A 20,267-nucleotide genomic window follows, 5' to 3' on the forward strand; every position below is an offset into this window, starting at 1 on the left:
TAGCTGCAGCAGATCATTGTATAACTGTGTGTGCTCTGGCGTCTGGGTACTGTAAGACAAGTATAATCTTGCTGCACACACTGCTAACGCCTCCCCCTCTTAGTCACTCTCTGCCCACGCCTCCCTCATCTCACGACCCGTGTAGATCCGGGTAAGAATTGGTCTTCAGTAACCCATGCGTGTCGTAAGGGGCGACCAACGGGATCGGGTGGTCGGGCTCGTTGACTTGGTTGACACATGTCAACCAACAAACCAACTAACCAGCCCTGAGCTCACTCTCAGGCGCTGCTCACACTGTTGATCACTGGATTGTCTGGTCCAGACTCGCTTATTTACAGACCGCTTCCATATAGCTTGAATATTGCTGAGTGCGGCGTTCAACAACAAACAAACAAACACAGTCACATGACAGCTTGTTGATAACATACACGAAGGAACACGGAACCATCCATCACATGTTTATTGTCAAATGAACACTGTGAAACAGAGGGGATCACTTGGTCACATGATCACATCTGGTTGAGCTCAACTGGGCAACATATCCGATCAAAACCTGGCTGGGCAATAGGTACTGTCGTGTACGTGGCATGTAGCGTTAATCTGGCGGAAAGGTAAACGTGGCAGATATGGTCTATATCAGTGTTATCTACATTACCATTCTTGTGTGAAAATTCCATTGAAATCGTATGGGGTCAGAATCTAATAGCGTCACATTCAGCTCCGAAACAAATTCCTTACAGGAATCTTTGTTTCCTTAACTGAAGCACGTCGGTGTGGTAACGTCTTGTGATAGATGTATATACCGTCATCCAACGTTAACACTACATGCCAGCACACGATCAAATGATCATCCTGCGGATCGGACATTAGATGTATCTTCGACTGAGTTATTTAATGGACGACCTTGTAATGTTGGTGCAGTTTCTCCTGAGATATAAATATTATCACAAATTTACAATAGCTGAATTGTAGTGTCTTTGAAGGATCATTCGCGTCTGAATATAGTTCATGAAGGTGACTGTCAGAGAGGAGTGACGTAAACATCGCATAAGGATGACGTCAGGCCTACGTCATAGGGGTAGAGCTTGTGATGGCTTGAAACAATGGGGTCTTTCCCTTCCGGTCGCAGCTATGGTCGCTGACTCAGCATCTTACTTGCGTTTGTTCCTGGAAACGGAAAAAAATGAGAACGATGTAGACATGACAGTGAGTATGAGTTAGTTTAGTTTTACGCCCCACGCAGCAATATTCCAGTTACTAATCGAGTCTGGACCAGACAGTCCAGTGATCAACAGCATGAGCATCGATCTATGCAATTGGGATACAGTGACATGTGTCAACCAAGTCAGCGAGCCTGGCCAACCCGATCCCGTTAGTCGCCTCTTACGACAAGCATGGGTTACTGAAGATCAATTCTAACCGGGTCTAGATTCGAAAGAACGACAATTACAGGAATCGGTATGTGCATTTTGAGAATATTTTGCTTAACGCCACACCAGCAGTCTCGCAGCTAACCGCGGCAAGATGTGTATTCAGATTATAATCATGAAACCAGGAAATTTAATTCTGCACCCACGGCGTTTGCGAAAGGTTTTATATTTTAAATTTCCGGGCATCGAATACTCAAACAGATTGGGTAAACAGTACTGTGAAAAAAAAACTAAATTGAAATTGTGCTGATAGGTATTGATCAAACCCAAAATGTTGTGGTATCCGTTCTCCTAAGCTGAATGGCACTGGTTTGTTCTAACTTGAGGATTGAGAAACAAATATGCTGATATAGGAAAGTATTCATACGCAGTGAAAGGTCCAATTCATTTACCTAAATTTTGAACCAGTCAGATTCTAATCTCTCACAACCGTTAAGAAGACTTGGTAAATATCACATGTAGGTGCAAAGATATATGCAAAATATATTCCCTTCCTGATTGAATAAATAGCACGCATGCTTAACAAGACACTAATGACAGAAGCGGTCTCGAAATATAGTGCACCGATGAAGATTTAACAATTCCATTCTTCAGATTGCTGTTGATATACATGTTCAGTGGTAGGTATGAAATGTAGGTGCAAATACATGTGTAACACATTATCATCTCTAACTGAAAAAATAAAAGGCGTTCTAAACTAGACACTAATGACAGACTCGAAACAACATGCCCCGATGGAGTATTCAACGATTAACTTTTCTCAAGTCTGCTGTTGATATACATGTTAATGTCAAGTTCAAATATACAATATGGCGATCCATCTATTCTTGATGACTGTATATATACTTGTAAATCGGTTGCAAGAAGAAAATCCTCCACCACAAAATGCTGGATTTAAAGGATTTAAACCTCATTGTGATCATTTTGTTAATTTTAATCACTAAGTTAGCTCCTTTCTTTGATTCACCGTGAATAGCTGCGGCGAAACATAGCACTCACCCACCCACTCGTGTGATGACGTAACACACGAGACGGACAAATGTTTCTTAAAAAAGAACAAGAAACGGCTACGGTACGTATAGACATGCGCAAAAACAAACGCACTGTCGTCATATTCTCACAGAGAAAGTTTGGCAGTGTTCACAAATGCTTCGCACCCTTGAACGTGTTTGTGTTGCTATCAGTACTGTAATTCTCAACAAACTTTGTAATCCTTCACCTCAGTTGCAGATTCATTAAGAAATAATCTCAATATTCTACAGAGGTTCATAGCTTCCCGTGACCGTAGGCTTAATCTGGTTTGCAATCCCAAAGTTATCTTTGCTCAGGATTTAATACGCAAATGTTCCGCAGTTGTCCAAATAGAATTACATCAATCCGATGAGCATCAAATGGTCAAACGTGAATATTGACGAGGAGGTGTAGTTGACAAGAGAACGATGTAAACGTTGACAGAAGACTAATATCGCATCTCAAAGGAAGTCGCCATTACCCTCAAGGGTGCAGTCATTATTTAATTGTCACCCACATCTTTAGTCGGAATAAATCTGTTGGACTATAAAGGACAGGATGGGCATATTGGTATGTGTGTCGGCACGTTTCCCAACACACAAGGGAGAACTTGTTATTCATAACACGTCGCAAATAATCCGTCATTGGGGAACAACGGAGGCAAGGAAGGCTCCCTAGACCGGTTGTTGAATATGAAAAGTATCGTATTTGGACCTGTAATGTAATTTGGTCAAAACGATGCTCCCTTGACAATCTCCTGTCTACGCCAATGTGATCAGCGCAAGAAAAGCCTGTAGACAAATATGAAGTTTTAAACACGACGATGGAATCCATATTGAGCGCTTGTCATTTGAAGTTCTCAAACGAGAAGACAACGAGACGTGGGATTTTCTATTAGTGTGAAACCATCCATCGACATATTCTTTAACGTGCCACGGAGGAGATTGACGAATGATTTTCTACGTGGGTTGTTTCTGTATATTTGTGGAATAATACCCACACTATGGAATAAGCTTTTGAGTTATAACCAGTTTCAGGCAACATCCAAGTCTTGCAGTGCCAATTGAAAACAATTAATAACTCTAGCTGGACCAATAGTTCGCTGCAAGAACTGGTTGCTTTGGTGAAAATTTGAAACCTTGTTTCTCTGCAAATTTGTATCTTCAAAGCATTAACCATGTTTATTTTCATGTTTGTTTTCTGCTTAAAGCTCTGCTTTAAGATGTTCCTTACATGATAATCATTAAATACAAATTTAAAATATAAAGCGTGTTTTGCTTCATTTTGATATGTATTGTGTAACAATATTTGTTCTGTCGGTGTTTGTGTTTCGCGAACACCTAATGTTATGACTATTGAAGTAATTCATAAACACGTTCTTACGATATGCTCGGAACCGTAGATCATACTGTGCTTTCAATAATTTATCACGATTACCTAGGTAATGAGGTACCCAGGTAGATAAAACGTTCGTCCTTCACACCGAAGCCACGGTTCAATTCTCCTCACTGGTACAATGGGTTTGGTCAATTTCCGGTGTCGTCCGCTATGATATTGCTAGGATATTACAAAATGGCGCATAAAACCAACCTATGTATGTAGGAGGGGTTTTGTTTCTTTTCCTTACATTTTCGTGGAACAAGCCAAGAACATATCCATAGACACATTTGCAGTCGACCGTTCACAATAGTCGTAAAGGCAACAAAACATTGTCTAGACTTTTAACCCTTTGCACTGAAGGTTAGGAGTGAGACAGTAACGTTAATAGGTCTTTGCCCGTGACGGGAACAATAAAAGGATGGTGCCGTCTCTTACCATTAGGTATAAAAGCAGAAATAGTGATAAATAAAGGACAAGACTTCGAGAAGACTACATTTTACGTAAGTGGTTTTGATTTTTATCGAGTTGCATCCATCACGTTCACAGACCATGCAGACCATGGTGGCGCATCACGGACGTGACGTCACACCTCGTTACATTCTGCGTGATACTATAGATGGCGGGAAAATTGGCGTGAACACCGGGTTTTCGTACTAGGGTCTTTTTGGCGTGTTCCGGAAGAGTCCATTTCCATAGAACAGGGGGCGTCGTAGTGTCTGACGGGCAGCTCGCTGAGTTCAATGCGCCATGTCGATTCGACATGACCAATATGGCCGTTCACTTCAGTCACTCATTGTAAACGATTAGCTGTGTTTTTTACTGCCCAGATACCAGTCATCCGTGTGTTTGTCCGACATGAATTGTCTTTCAGAATAGAAATGTCAAAAGCGAGATTTTCCCTCCATTATAAACAGAAACCGATTCAATTGGGCGTAAATTGCGAAATAGTGATGAAAATCAGTAAAAACATGAGGTGTTTAAGAAAATGGTAACCATTTACTGCTCCCCAGGTAACTCTGCCATTACTTACCCAGTTTTCAGTAATTGTTGCCCAACGACACCCAGCAACTCTAAATTAGGAAAACATTTGCCTTTATTATGGACTGACCGAACACATAAAATTCGCGGGTTCAAATGTCAGTGCGTATGTTTTTTCATTATCTCGCCAGCAGTAGTTTTTCACTTTGTGGATTCTGAAATATCTTCCCATATGGTTTCCATTTCCATATTATTTCGGTTATCTTCATACAGTACGCTTTACAAAAGATGTGATTTTTTACTAACATATTCATTCCAATTTCGATGTTGACGTTTGTTTATTATTTGTTGTTTGTCAACAAAACAAATGTTACTCCTTATCACCTGTATGACTAAGTGATATGACGGCAGAATAAAACGAAAGAAACGAAAATGTGTAAAAATAATATTAACAAATTAACTGTTGCTTTTGGTGCGTGTGTACCACTTGAAGGTGTTTGCATCCATGTGACACGCGTGAGAACACCTGTAAGGGAATCACGTTCCATTGAGAAGGTGAGAGATATGACATACCACAAACATTTCCTGAAGCCAGGGACATTGGACTCCGTGCAGAGTCTGTCGAGAAGCCTGAGAACACTGCCGTCACTGCGTGTCTCTAGTTTTTCTATAGGAATCTCATACGATGAAGAAGCAGGCTCGGGGGAGTGGTTTGATGAATCTGCAAAAACAAACACCAGTTGAAATGTAAATCATTAAAATGAAGCTTCATGTATGTATGTAGAGTACCAATCTCTAGCTGAGCTCTCTCTCACGCTCCACTTGGGTCAGGTATCACAACACCGTATTTATGAGTACGATTTGGTAAGGGGTCGACCACGTAATAATTTTGTTGTTGCGTGATTGTTTTTAGTTCTTTTTACACACACTCATACAACATGTCAAATTCAGTACAACACTTCATTTAATTCAATACATACATAATGTTAGGTAAAACAGTTCATTTTTCAGTACAACCATTATCTTTAGTGCAAACTACATTTATTCAGTACATCTATCAATTTCACTTCTCCTCTTCAATGTTTTAAGTTCATTTTAATGTACATCTATCAATTTTAGTACAATCCTCCATATTTCCATTGTACCTATCAATTTCAGGACACTGCTTCTATGTTTTAAGCGCATCCAACAGTTTGTGTACAGTACTTCATTTTTGTCAATATAACACTAGTCTTCATTTAATCCAGCAAATCCATCAATTTGTGTACAGCACTTCATTTTTGTCAGTACAACACTTCATTTAAATTAGTACATCCATCACTACGCTTTTGTGGTACATCCCCAAAATTCTGTACAATACGACAATTTTAGTACATCAATTAATTTCACTACAACACTTCACTTATTCAGAACCTCTTTCTTGTTCAGCACATCAAGCCACTCCTGTGCATAATCCACAAACACACGTCCAACGTATTACTTTAATATCAACATTACATCGGCCATGCGAAAGTACGCGAGAGATCTATATCCCTTTCTAACGTTGACAGCTGTAACTAAACAATGTCACACCTGAAGTGATGACGTTATAAAAATGTCTATAAGGAAGGTCACTGCACAATCACAGTACGACATTAACTTGATCAAAGTAGTCTACAGTTATTACGGTGGTTATGGACGCGTGTGTTGAAAGCGTCTTTGTGTAAGTGCACGTTTATCTATAAGTTTGACGTTTATCTTCAGGACTAAAGAAACGCAATGATTATTCTATTGCTTTGGGTTACCGTCGATTGAGTGGGATATGAAATATTTCATCTCTGTGATATGTAACAGGATTTGATCGATGTCAAATTGACAATTCAAATACGCTAGGACTCAGGAACCAGGATGATAGTATTCGAAGCTTAAAGGTTATCCTAAGAGTTCTTTTAAAGGTTATCTCTCGTCAACTGCTGTCACAGACATTAAACGTCTTACCGGAGTCAGTAATGTTTCATTTTCTGGCCAACAAATTTCGCGGAAATGTATGCATATACTGTTGAAAAGACGTCAGCCATTCCGCACTTGAGACTAACATTCCGCTCTTATGGTTTTGTCTCCCTGAATTAGAATTAGAATTTTTAACACTTTTTTTCCCGAATAATTGAATGCAAATAAATAACGGAGATCAAGATCGTCAAGATTTTTATATAACGGATACCTTCAGCAAGTTTTCCTGATGCCATCTTTGGTCATCACGCTAATTATGAGGTGCTTTGGGCCTTCACCCCAATGGGCGGTTTGAATTGAATGAAAATCGTGAAATTTTTAAATACCGTAGTGATGAACCGAAAAAACACATGTTTGTTGAAATTAAACCCAGTGGGTGTCATTGATGAAGATGTACATTTTCCACCTCCGTGGTGTAGTGGTTAGAGCGTCCGCCCTGAGATCCCCGGTCGCGTCATACCAAAATACGTTAAAATATGGTACTTGTTGGTCCCTGCCTGGCGCTCGGCATTAATGGGTACAACAAGGACTGGTCGGCTCGGAGTCAGTATAATGTGTCTGAGTCGGGTATTCATGCTTCACCGCGGCATGGTATCTCAGTGGGCTAGCACTATAAAACCAGCTTAAGTCTGGACTAGTACAAGCAGCCGCACATACACAAACACACGCATGCACGTCGTCATATGAGCGAAATATTCTTAAATACGACGTTAAACCCAATTTCTCCTCACCTTCACCATTTTTGTACGTTCATTGATTCCTTTGATATTCTTTTTAGAAATTTGATCATAAAACAACCATTCAAATGCATGAGGAGTATTGTTTCTGCTATTTTAGCATATCCATATTTTTTCAAATAGTGACGTGTCCCATGGGCATTACCAGCATCAATACGTTTGTACGGTTTTCACGTTGAAGAGAAAATCCGCGTTAAGGTATGATTGACATAACTCTTTTCACATGAAATGGCGCTTTTTTCACTCAAGTGATTATTCCAAACCTTTAATTGGGTTACCATTTCTTCCTTTGTCTGATTCCTTCCTGTGTGAAATGTCTGTTGTAGGAGGGTAGATTGAATATATGTAATTATATCTCACTCGATAAAGCTCCATTTGTCGTCAAACGAATTCTTACGAAGTACATTTTTGCATACACTATTGTCTCGGTCCATCCTGTGTGAAATGTGTCTCGAAGTTGAGTAGATCGAATGTGCTTAACTACACGGCGTTGCTCTAAACAGAATCGCCCAACTAAACACACAGATCGACCACTTCCGGCTATTTTCGTAGCTCCTCGTGTTTGCTGCCTCGAATGACGTCATACCCTTCATCCGTGTCTTTGAGAAATCTATTCCTCTCACTGAAACATGTTGCTCCGGGTGGTATTTCGTTCTGCTTTCCTTGCCATACGATTGTTTTGGTATTGTTTTGTCGAAATGTTGAACGAAATCAGCGAGCCCACCGCCAACCGGAAGTTTGCTCCAGCAGATCGGAAACTTAGCATGTGTCCACCATTTTGAATTTCACGCTTCTGTTCATTTTTGTCTGAACAATGGTCCCGTTTTGTCGGACTAAACGTTATCGCGATTACTGACTAATTCCCTATTACCGTTATTGACAGATTCAATGTCTTTATCGTGCGGTTATTCAGAAAAGTACTTCGGGGAGGAAACGTGAAAGGCAAACATTGTATTTGCCATATCGACGTTCAACCATGTTGTGTGAGTATCAAAAGAAACGATTAAATGTACAATATCGTTCTTTTCTCTCTGGTGTTGTAGACGGCGGAGGCTACGTCACTAGCACGCTCAGCCAGGAGTGATAATGTTCGACTTATGTACTACCTCCATGTTGTTTAATCGTCATGGGTATTTCTCTTAAACAACCACACAAATGCATTTCCATAGCGTTCGATGGGGAAAAAATATATGTCAAAGCGTTAAAGGAAAAGTGTGTTAAGGAATGGCTCGAAACCGTAAAAACATAACAATGACACATGCTGTCAATGGTTTGTTTTATCAATGACAGCCATGTTTGTTCCTTGCATATTGCCTGAATATATTCAAGGATCAAAGTTATGATTGAGATGCATATTCCAATTTGGCCAATCAAAGGGGTTTGATGTCTCTTTCCATTGTAAAACGAGATCAATGTTTTGTTTATATGTCGACGCGTCATCAGCAACGAAGTTTTCGAGTCAGTGGTTTGTCTTGTCCAGTCTCTCTATCACTGGGCTGTCTGATCAAGAACTGTTTGTTCACATACAGCCGACTTTGGCAAGAATAATGCCGAACAGGGGTCGCCAAAAGCGAGCACGTACTCCTTATGGAAATTGTGTAAAGGAGGACATGATTAACATTTTCGCGAACACCTAATGTCAAAACTGATTTTCAGTGATCCGTTCACATTTTGCCTTTTACTCTCCTATTGGAAAACGGTTCGGGTGATAATCGAAATTGGTTAATCTGAAGTTGCCTTTTCATATATTTTAAAAAACTATTAGATAGTAGTGATACCAAGTGTTCATGGTAATAAGAGTGTATCCATCCCAACCAGTGGCACCCGTACAGACACTTGCAAAGCCACGGCAATTGTTCATATGGCCTTGTCAAAATGGGGAATTGCGTAGGGTATCATTCAGTCACTGATGTCTTTTATTAGGAAATGCCCTCCAAATTAATACCAAATAACCTTTAGAAATCTTACCCGCGACCTATCATGTTTTTACCGTGATCATTTTTTAGCAAACTTAGTATGACGCTCTTTGAACATTTCCAAACGAACATGTCAAACTTAAAAAAATGAACATATCAAATGCTTTAGCTGCTAAAATATTGCTTGACATAAAGACAAAGTTGATATTTTAGAATTTAAAAGCCATCCGTCTTGCAACCTGTCTATTGTATCACACTACTGTTTCATTATTGTAATAGGTAATCCCTGAGGTCCACAAAGGAGCGCTGGTTTTCATGTCAATGAACATAAATTACTGAACCCGGACCGTGACTGGTGCCAAGAATGTCTGAACAACCAATATTGGCCCAAAATGCACATGAATTATTTAATGACATGTCCATCAAAATGTGTGTTATAATTAGCCTTTGAATCTTGGTATTGTTTCTGGGTCAGGATCAAGAAGCAAATTGCTGATGGGTGTATGCTTAATCCTGAATATTGATTTTGTAAAGCACTCTTCTTAGATGAAACAGATGAACGACACTAGTCAACATTTCCAGCTGAATAAAATGGTTATATTATTTAAGATTGTATGATTAGAATATGATCAAAAGGACCAGTATTATATAATTTTAATTGCATAGCTCGAATTTGAGTCCCTCCTGCATGATCAAATTACCCAGCAAGTTAATTTTAGCTTCCTCCTAAAAACGAAAGTAGACACATGTTTATATCTAGATCTGTATACTGCCAATTACCGAATCTCACACTCACGTACGATTCTCACACACATTTCTATGTAAACGTTTCTAAATAATGTGGTCATATAACGGATTCCTGAGCCGTTATCTGAACCATGTTTGAATGCCTGCTGCTATCATCAGAATTTGATAGTTGATAGATGAACACGTGTTCTTGATGTTGTTGGAATAGTGCAAAGATTAATGATTAAGGGACACAGGATTTGTCGCTTTCATCTTAATAAAGTTATTCAGGTGGGTCGTTTAAGCTGTTACCAAGTGTAGAACAATTCCGTCTTGTTGTCTTGTTGTCCTCTTTATGTTTTAACTGTTACACTGGACGCATATCCCCAAGCTAGGAGTTAATGCACCGCACAACATTATCTCTAGGAATATGCTAGAGCCCAGTACACTAACACTAGGAATGTACTACACTACAGGACACTAACAATAGGAATATACTTCACTACAGGACACTAACACTAGGAATATACTACACCGCACAACATTACACTAACAGAGGTGTGGAACTGCGACACGACATGGACTTTTTATATAATTTCATCCATGTTTGAGTTGTGTTTTTGAGAGTGTGAAGATTGTTCTAAAGTGGGGACGCCGAAAGCATTATGTCTGCTGTGTGAGTGAGTAAGGTCAGACCCAACATTGACAAGCACCTGGGTAGGGGAAATCAGGAATAACGAGCCTATGAAGAATGGAGAACATGGAGAATCAAACTACTCGAGTCATCTCTTTGTCAACTGGGTCGCTAAACTGCTATACCATTGAAAAGAAACAGGTAGGATGTTCAATCTAGCTAAGTGTATGAACTTTCAACAATAATCGCATTGCGGGTGTGGTCGGGTAGCCTTATAGGTAAAACGTCCGCTCGTTATGCTGATTCCCGACATGGGTCCAATGCGTGACGCTCATTTCTGGTGTCCTCGATATTGCTGGAGTATTGCCAATTGTGGCGTAAATCCATACTCACTCACTCACTCGCATGGCGTATTTTGTATTCTTTTCCCGACTTTCATGACCTTATGTTTGACATGTAATTATGAAAAATGCTTTGTTTTTCTAAAGGAGCAATGTGTTTGACAGGAGTGAAAAAACATAAAAGCATGGTTCGTTCATAGACTTTTGTGATGGGTCAAATGTTGTTTTTATCTTGTATGGATGTAATGTTCGTTTCCAGACTTTCAAGATCTTTAGTAGGAGTAAATCGTGAAGTCACAAAACAGACATCTTGCTCATGATTCAGTTTTTACTGCACTCGCAATTACGTGAAAACATGATAAAATCTAATACGAGAAGACAAAACCGACGTCTCAGTCGTTCTGACAATACGTTCCTCACGAACGTGGCAGCGGGGTTTTTTTGTTTGTTTTTTTGTTGTTGTTTTTTGTTGTGTTTTTTTGCTTTACGTTGACAAATGCCTGATTCAGCATATGTATGCGTTTTTTCTAAGATGCACAATGCACGACTAAAAAAACTTTAATGTTGTGTTCGCAAAGGCCGTACAACAATGTCAGTGTCAAACAAATACCTGATTCAGCATATGTATGCGTTTTTTCTAAGATGTACAATGCACGACTAAAAAAACTTTAATGTTGTGTTCGCAAAGGCCGTACAACAATGTCAGTGTCAAACAAATACCTGATTCAGCATATATATGCGTTTGTTTCTAAGATGCACAATGCACCAATGCACGACTAAAAAACTTTAATGTTGTGTTCGCAAAGGCCGTACAACAATGTCAGTGTCAAAAATCATGCCGTAGCAATATAGAGGGTTTCCCATCGTCTTTCGTTTAAGGTCGTTACGACGTTACAGCAGTTACGGATATTTTGGTAAAGGCGTCAACTGACATAAACGACACGACTGTGTCAGAAGAGGGATGAATAAAACTTTCCCACAGTCAACTTTGCTACATATCGAGTTATATTCCAGCCTTTTGTGTCTGGATTTAAGATAATCCAGCATGTTCTTTCTTCATAAATTGCAACATTGTGCAATTCTTAATCAAACGTTGTTTGAGCAGGGTCGCAACACACAAGTCTCATGGAAGCTTTCAAGAAGTTGCATGCAAGACGTGTGGAAGACGTTTCCACTTTTGGTGCATTAGTGAGCGAGTGAGTAACTATGGTGGACACCAGAAATGGGCTTCACACATTGTACCCATGTGGGGACTCGAACCCGGGTCATCGGCGTGACGAGAGAACGCTTTAACCACTAGGCTACCCAACCGCCCCTGGAGCATCAGTGACAAGAATGACGTTCGATGTAATTCCCCATTTGTGCCATATATTCCCGTTATTCTTTTAAAGAACACTTGATTTCCTCTGTGTCCATTGTTGACAGCTGCCATCGGTCGGACAGAATAGTCTTCACCTATTCTCAAACACCGGGTGTCACATCCTTTTTTCTAGCTCACGGGGATAAGTCAGTGGATATTGGTATTGACCGATATTGAAGGCTATCACATCAGTGATCTATCTTGAGCTTAATCAGTTCCTTAGCTAAATCCCATGTCTATCAAAAACGTCAGGAAAGTATTTCTAAGGGTTTGAATGTTATAACCATGACATGTAACGATAAGTGCATTTGTTGCTTCATTATTACGTTAACATATATCTCGCTATATGTTGTTCAGTATACATGTTTAAGTACGAGTCGTTTAAGGTTTATAATTTAAGATCTGTCATGTGTGTCATGGTTGAAGGTTTAACTGATTTCTCCAAACCTTGCTAGACGGAATCTTCTAGCCCATTGCCACCCTTTCTTGAACGCCAACTTTGTTATACAAGGCGTTGCAAAGCGAAAACCGCTGCAAAGCAAAAACCCTCCATTCTGTCTCTACATTCGGCTTTTATAAAACAAAATGTGTTCGTTTGAATAGATAAAATGGGATTTGGATTCTGTTTAATAAGATTTATAAATAATGGCCGAGTATGGAATATACTTGCCACTGATCTTGCTCTTTTCATCATTTTCAATGGGTAAATGTCATGTGTTGGACAAAATATTCCTTAGTTCACGGGTCCCTTGCACGAGACGCAGCTAATACCCGTATGTAATTACTTCATAATGAGTGGAATATTGGTCGATAATGATATCATAACCCCTGTTGGTTTCTGGACTTTCGTCCTCCTGTACCGGCAGGTGGTCAGAAACTCTACATCATCTGTTATGATTCGTTATTGATTATAATTAAGTATTAGAGCCTTATTAATTACCTAGTCTCAATTAACTGACCTGATCACCCTGTGAGCTCACATGTGGGAAATCTACTAAGATTTTTTCTGAAGAAATCATCTATTTTTAGAATTAATCACTGTGCTGACTTAAGGAAAGTAATATATACGAGACAAGAAAACATCCGTTGTTAATTTATTAGTAAATTACATTTAGTCCCGAACAATAATGTTTGGTGGAGACAGTCTGGTGTAGATGCTACATCAACATAAAAGGTTTAGATATATATTATGGGAACACAAGTCTCGCAGAGAAATTCAGGTTACGTCAAGCAACCGATGGAGATGCTTGACCAGAGGGTTAACTTGTATATGATACAGGTTATTATTTGAATTCATTTAACTTTAACATAAAATGTGGAGATTCATTTGAAATCCAAAGAACGCATGTGGGAATGAAATTGTTTCCGTATTTATATCACTGTGTAAAATAATGGCATACTGTTCTTGTTGCCACAAAGCTAAGATTTTCCTTTTGAAAAAAACACAAACAAAATAGGCCAGTAATTTAATCAATGTGTTAAATGTGATGATAAAAATTCGTTTAGAACGAAAGAACACTTTCACTCTCTTTGTCAGTTGTAAACGCTTTATGATGCTATTGTCCACTTTTGTTATAAAAGACCCAATCACTACTTTCAAAGGTGTTCAATGCTGTAAATGGTGCTGTGGATATTTTGGAATCGTGACAAACGTCATGTTCCAGTACATCACCTCTCAACACGGCAACAACTTCATTCCAGTTTGCGTGGATTAAATGTAACTGGACCTTTCGTCCCTGGACAGTACATACATGTAACACAGTCTTGGGTTGTCTTTAAAGCTGGTAACTGGGTATAAGGTGTCCGCGGTAAGCAAATGATCTGTGCCAAATAGGGGAATGTTAGGTAATTATTTAGTAATACTGCTATAGCACATGCCAATCTATGACTGCCAGACTGCTTGTTGTTTAATAATTCAGATCAACACCTACCTTCGTTTATAAGAAGTGGCAAGTTGTTTTGTACCCTCTTTCCAAATCGTCCTTGAGGCCTCCACTGAGGTGCTCCATTTCCGGTTGTGAAGGTCAAAAGAAGGACAGTGGTTATACAGAGAACGATCTCGGCCAACTTCATTATCTGAAAAGCAAACAATTAATTTAAACATATGCACCAACACCTGACATCAATCAATTACTACCACGAAAAGCAATACATCTCATTAGAGGGAATACTTTCGTAAATGTGTATAATTATGTCCCTTGGATAATGCTGTTTATGGAAATATTGCTCTAACGTGAGTCGTGGAAGTCCGTAGGGTATAGTACCGTCTAATTACTTTGCAAACAAATTTGCGGGAGGACATGCTATTTCAGTATTGGGAGCAGTTTCGCACATTCCAATTGCCTTTATATACCAAAGAACAAAAATACAAGACCATTCAATTTGGTTTTGCACTTTGTTACGCTGGTTTAAAATACCAATGTGGTTTTCATGTTCATCCATCTGTATGTATTATATGCATAGTTTGTTTTAATATTTTCTGACTCAATGTTACATACAAATTATAGATTACTATGCGATTCACTAGGATATTGCAATTTTGGGGACTAGCTGTCATATTTGAAACAAAGTACACTTTATTATATCTTTGTTTTGAGATTGTACATCAAGAATTATAAATAGAAATGTTGATGTCTTTCGTTTACTCTGACGTTAAAAATTTCTTGAAATGTCATTTTAGATATGAAACTGAAAAACATGGCTACATATATCGGGTTCATTTTTACCAACATGTGTACTTCTGTATTTACCAGTTTACCCGTGTACTTGTTTTTATGTGGTTTACCTATATGTGTCGTTGTATATGTACTAGTTTATAAATATGTGTACATGTATCTATTTACGTTTATATATATGTGTACCTGTTTACGTATTCGTCTATCAACATATGTTGTGTGTATTTACCAGTCGACCACATTGTGTACTTGTTTATTTTCCAGTTTACCAACATGTGTCTATGTCTATTTACCAGTCTAATAGTATGTGTATTGGTCTATTTGGCAGTCTACAAACGACCTGTTTATTTACGACTACCCAGAAATGAACATTTACCAGTCTACCAACAAGATGGGGCGGTGGAGTAGCCTTGTGGTTAAAGCGTTCACTCGTCACTCCAAAGGCCCGAGTTCGATTCTCAACATCGGTATAATGTATGAAGCCCATTTCTGGTGTCCCCCGCCGTGATATGGCTGGAATATTGCTAAAGGCGGCGTAAAAATAAACTCATTCACTCACGATTACTTGTGAACCCGTCCACAAACGATGTCTACCAACATCTTATTTAAGTCTACCAACATGAGCTGTTGTTTATATGCTAAGCCACAAACATTTATACTTCTTTATTTGCCGATCTATTAACACGTTTCCATGTTTATATTACAGTCTTTGAACATATTTTGTTACAAATTAGGAGTCAATAAACATTTGTGTTCATATATGCCTAGCTTACAGCATGTTTCCTGTTTATAAGTGTTCTTGTATAAATGAGCTAAGAGATAAACCTTTATACCGGGATAATCTGAAAACAGCCCTACAGGCAAACGCCTTCCTCCCTGTGACACTTTATCGATTGGTACGTCCTTCGAGGACGTACCATGAGGACGTTCTGGACAAAGTGGTTGACAAGTCATCACTATAATCTATTTACACATATTACCCAATTCCCCGTGTTGATACTCAGAGAGAGACGTGTTATGTTCTAGATGCTGAAGGCCATACTGAAGTACATAAGGACGGCAACCTATACTAAGTAGGTTTATCTTTATAACAGTAAAGCGACGCCTGGGTTAAGGTATCTGCTCATTGTCAGGGTTAGTTTCATGCATGCTTTCACAAATTTCAGTTAAGAAAGTTTTTAGTCATTTTGAATTGATGTTACTCTTTTAAATGCTAGTCTATTCTTAATTATTTAAATGGAAAAATTTAAACTTTTATAAACTCAATAAAAACTTTACATTTTACAGTAACAGTGAGGTAATTATTAACTATTGTAAATATGCCCAGGGCAATATCCATTAAAGTTATGTGAAGTATTTACAAGAGTTTCGTGTGGGTGAAGAATGATTCTTTCCATTCATACACATGGACCTCCTTGCCTGTGAGACAGTTGAACACATTCACACCCAATGCTAGTAACAGGCCTCAATACTACAGACACGGGTCGGTGCAATAATATGACAGATAATAACTTCCCTTGGGATTCCATCTGAATGAGACACTCTAATGCGAAGACACTCGTTAATAATTAAAAGAGGTTTGATTGATCTATATTAATGATGTTTTGACCGAGAAACTAAAGAAACAGGCCTTTGATGTAAGCAAAGTTGTCATATTAGCGCCTTTCTCTGAGAGCAATTCCGTGGGAATATTCAAGAAATGTTATGACATATAATGTTTGTCGTAACAATAAATAATATACCTAGAGAGGCTGTAACCTACATGAGTTTCACGTCTCATGTTGTCTTTATTTGACAATAATTCTTTACAATACGCATTTGCAAGAAGCTGGAATCCCTGTGGAGGTGAATTATGATCCTGCCTTTGCTCATTTGTTTCTTTATGCATAAAGAAAGGCTGGATTGAATTCCGTTCACTGATTAACCCACCTGCGCAAGAAACGGGGAGACCAGCCTCAGTTATGCTCTTTTCTATGGACGCCAGCGGTTATTGATGTAATCATGTGATATCATATATCGTCCAAAAATGACAGCGTCAACCTTCCAACAGTCGACTTCATCTTAAAGTCGAACTAAATTCCGGCAGCTCAAACCTTTCATGTCTGCAGTTTACAAATTTTCAGGAGCAATCGAGCATGGTTTTCTATGATGATTTCAAAAGAGTCATGTGAATCTGGTTAAAATGTTTTGATACAGTAATCAAGGCCTTTCAAAACGTTACATACTTGACAAGTGGAGGACATTCCTAATTTAATGGATCATCGTTTCAGATGCAATTTCCTGTTTGTCTTTTGCCTTATGATCCCGATGTTTTCAGCTGAAACTTTGACTTTGGTTATGATTTTGTCGGAATCGTAATCTTACAAGGAACAAGTTACTTCTGATTTAGTCGGAATTGTGCAAGGAACGTATGTTTTTGTCGGAATCGTTCAAGGAACTTATGATGTTGTCGGAATCGTACAAGTATCTTAGGATGTTGTCAGAATCGTACAAGTAACTTATGATGTAATCGGATTCGTACAAGGAAGGTATGGTGTTGTTGGAATCATACAAGGAACGTATGTTGTTGTCGGAATCGTTCAGGAACTTATGATGTTGTTCGAATCGTACAAGGAACTTAGGATGTTGTCGGAATCGTATAAGGAACGTATAGTGTTGTTGGAATATTACAAGGAACTTATGATGTTGTTGAAATCGTACAAATAACTTATGATGCAGTCGGAATCGTACAAGGAACTTAGGATGTCGGAATTGTACAAGGGACTTATGTTGTCGGAATCGTACAAAGAACTTAGGATGTCGGAATCGTACAAGGAACTTATGATGCAGTCGGAATCATACAAAGAACTTAGGATGTCGGAATCGTACAAGGAACTTATGATGTCAGAATCGTACAAATAACTTATGATGCAGTCAGAATCGTACAAATAACTTATGATGCAGTCGGAATCGTACAAATAACTTATGATGCAGTCGGAATCGTACAAGGAACTTAGGATGTCGGAATAGTACAAGGGACTTATGATGCAGTCGGAATCGTACAGATAACTTATGATGCAGTCGGAATCGTACAAGGAACGTAGAATGTCGGAATAGTACAAGGGACTTATGTTGTTGGTATCGAACAAGGAACGTATGATGTTGTCGGAATCGTACAAAGAACTTATGATGTCGGAATCGAACAAGGAACTTCTGATGTTGGAATGATACTAGGAACTTAGGATGTTGGAATCATACAAGGAACTTAGGATGTCGAAATCATACAAGGAACTTAGGGTGTTGGAATCGAACAAGGAACGTATGATGTTGTCGGAATCGTACAAAGAACTTATGATGTCGGAATCATACAAGGAACTTAGGATGTTGTCGGAATCGTACAAACAAACTTATGATGTCGGAATAATGCAAGGAACTTAGGATGTTGGAATCGTATAATGAACTTAGGATGTTGGAATCTAACAAGGAACTTAGGATGTTGTCGGAATCGTACAAGGAACTTAGGATGTCGGAATCGTTTCATGGACAGGGTTTTTTCGCTTCTATTCTAAGACAACTTTTTTGAAAGGCGGATGCTACCGGTTGGGCAGGACATGTTGCCCTGTTCGCGAAAACCTGGTGTCGTCACTGATAATCCGTGATCCATTCATATAAGTTCACAGCTAGTTTTCCCTATGGACAAAACTGAATGTGTTTCTGAGGATAGTCAAGACTGGGGTTTATTTTGCACTGACGTTCTATGCTTACTTAAACGTAAAGAGGTTAGCCAAATGGGCAGATGCCTGCGTGGGGACCTTTCCTCATACAATATAGATGAAACAACTATGAACAAAAGAAAGATGCATCCAAATATTGCGTTACTTTCGGAGAGGTTAGGAACAAGACTTAAGAAGTTAACCACCTTTTGAGCTTGAAGTACTTAAAAGACTTGTCTTCACAATAGTTATTATAAGTCGTAATGGTTCGCACACCTTTGACATCACCATATAGCCTTCATTAAAAACTCTTATCACTTGGTCTTCAGTTTCAAAGTAATAAATAGGCACACGGAAATATTATTCTGTTTAAGTTTGAAAATTGATGTGTTGAATTTGTTAAAATGGCAGCAGCGCATAAATATTCAGTTACCAAAATATGTGAGTTGCTGGATTTTTTCTGATTGACATTATCGATTTTCTAATCTTGAATTTCCACTTCATGTCGTGCAATAGACAATCAGTTCCAGCTTTGGGGGTTCAAATTCAACAACTGCTGAGGTACACAAGAGACTGTTCATTTTATTAAGTTCCGTTTTGCTTAGAACTGAACTTTTCAGTCAATGTTTTACCGTCTATGGCCTGGTTATGTCATTCAATATATCTTATAGTAGACATTCAAACAGGCTGGAACGCAAAAATGGCATTTCCAAAATCCTAAGAGAAAACTTCCCAAAACGTAGATCACTGTGCCATTCAGACTATGTCATAAGCATATATAAATCACCTGAACGTACAATCCAAATAAGGGAATTGCGTCAAACATTGTTTTAATGATGAGTCAAATTTGGAAAAGGCCCCAATGTGATTTCCATAACAATTTCAAATCTACATGCATACACACATGAAAATTACGGTATAACCTGAAAGATATGTTAATTATTTAGTGTTCAAAAAGGCTTTATTCACCAAAGATACCCACAGGGAGTTATTGCAGATCCCGTTATACATATCGCTGGAGATGTAGGAATTGTACAGGAATGAGGATCTTCCTCCAAAATGCCTAAATGCATCACAAACAGTTGTCGTGTGTGAGGTTTATGACTGCACACATACACTCTTTCAATGGATCAATACTCAAGTATTCAGGACACTCCATTTAACATATTCTTAATAATGGATCACACATGACATCTGTTAATGTTTTATTCAACAGATCCACAAGGAAATATGAGTATATGCACATTAGACATCAGTACTGTATTTTGTTTACATAATGTAGCGTTTTGCGATTGTAACAGATATACTGATGGCAAAGAAAGTATGCACATGTTTGATGATTTCTGAAAATGAAAAAAAAATGAAAAGACATTCAATACTTATGTATTTGGCGCGGGT

General features: G+C 38.7%; 1 protein-coding gene across 2 annotated transcripts in view; it reads right to left on the reverse strand.

The window, feature by feature from the left end:
- Positions 1–445: 445 nt before the first annotated feature.
- Positions 446–20,267, reverse strand: part of LOC124259564 (abdominal ganglion neuropeptides L5-67-like) — a 40,759-nt gene continuing 20,937 nt past the window's right edge. For both annotated transcript variants that reach the window (XM_046693713.1, XM_046693715.1), the window contains exons 2-4: positions 14,434–14,578; positions 5,373–5,520; positions 446–1,167 (exon numbers count right to left, since the gene is read on the reverse strand). In XM_046693713.1, coding sequence (XP_046549669.1) covers positions 1,152–1,167; positions 5,373–5,520; positions 14,434–14,578 — 309 coding nt within the window. In that variant the 3' untranslated portion in view covers positions 446–1,151. The remainder of the gene's footprint in view (positions 1,168–5,372; positions 5,521–14,433; positions 14,579–20,267) is intronic.

The sequence above is a fragment of the Haliotis rubra genome, unplaced genomic scaffold (genome assembly GCF_003918875.1).
Source record: "Haliotis rubra isolate DU_JTF1 unplaced genomic scaffold, ASM391887v1 Scf73, whole genome shotgun sequence".
In the NCBI taxonomy this organism is placed as follows: domain Eukaryota; kingdom Metazoa; phylum Mollusca; class Gastropoda; order Lepetellida; family Haliotidae; genus Haliotis; species Haliotis rubra.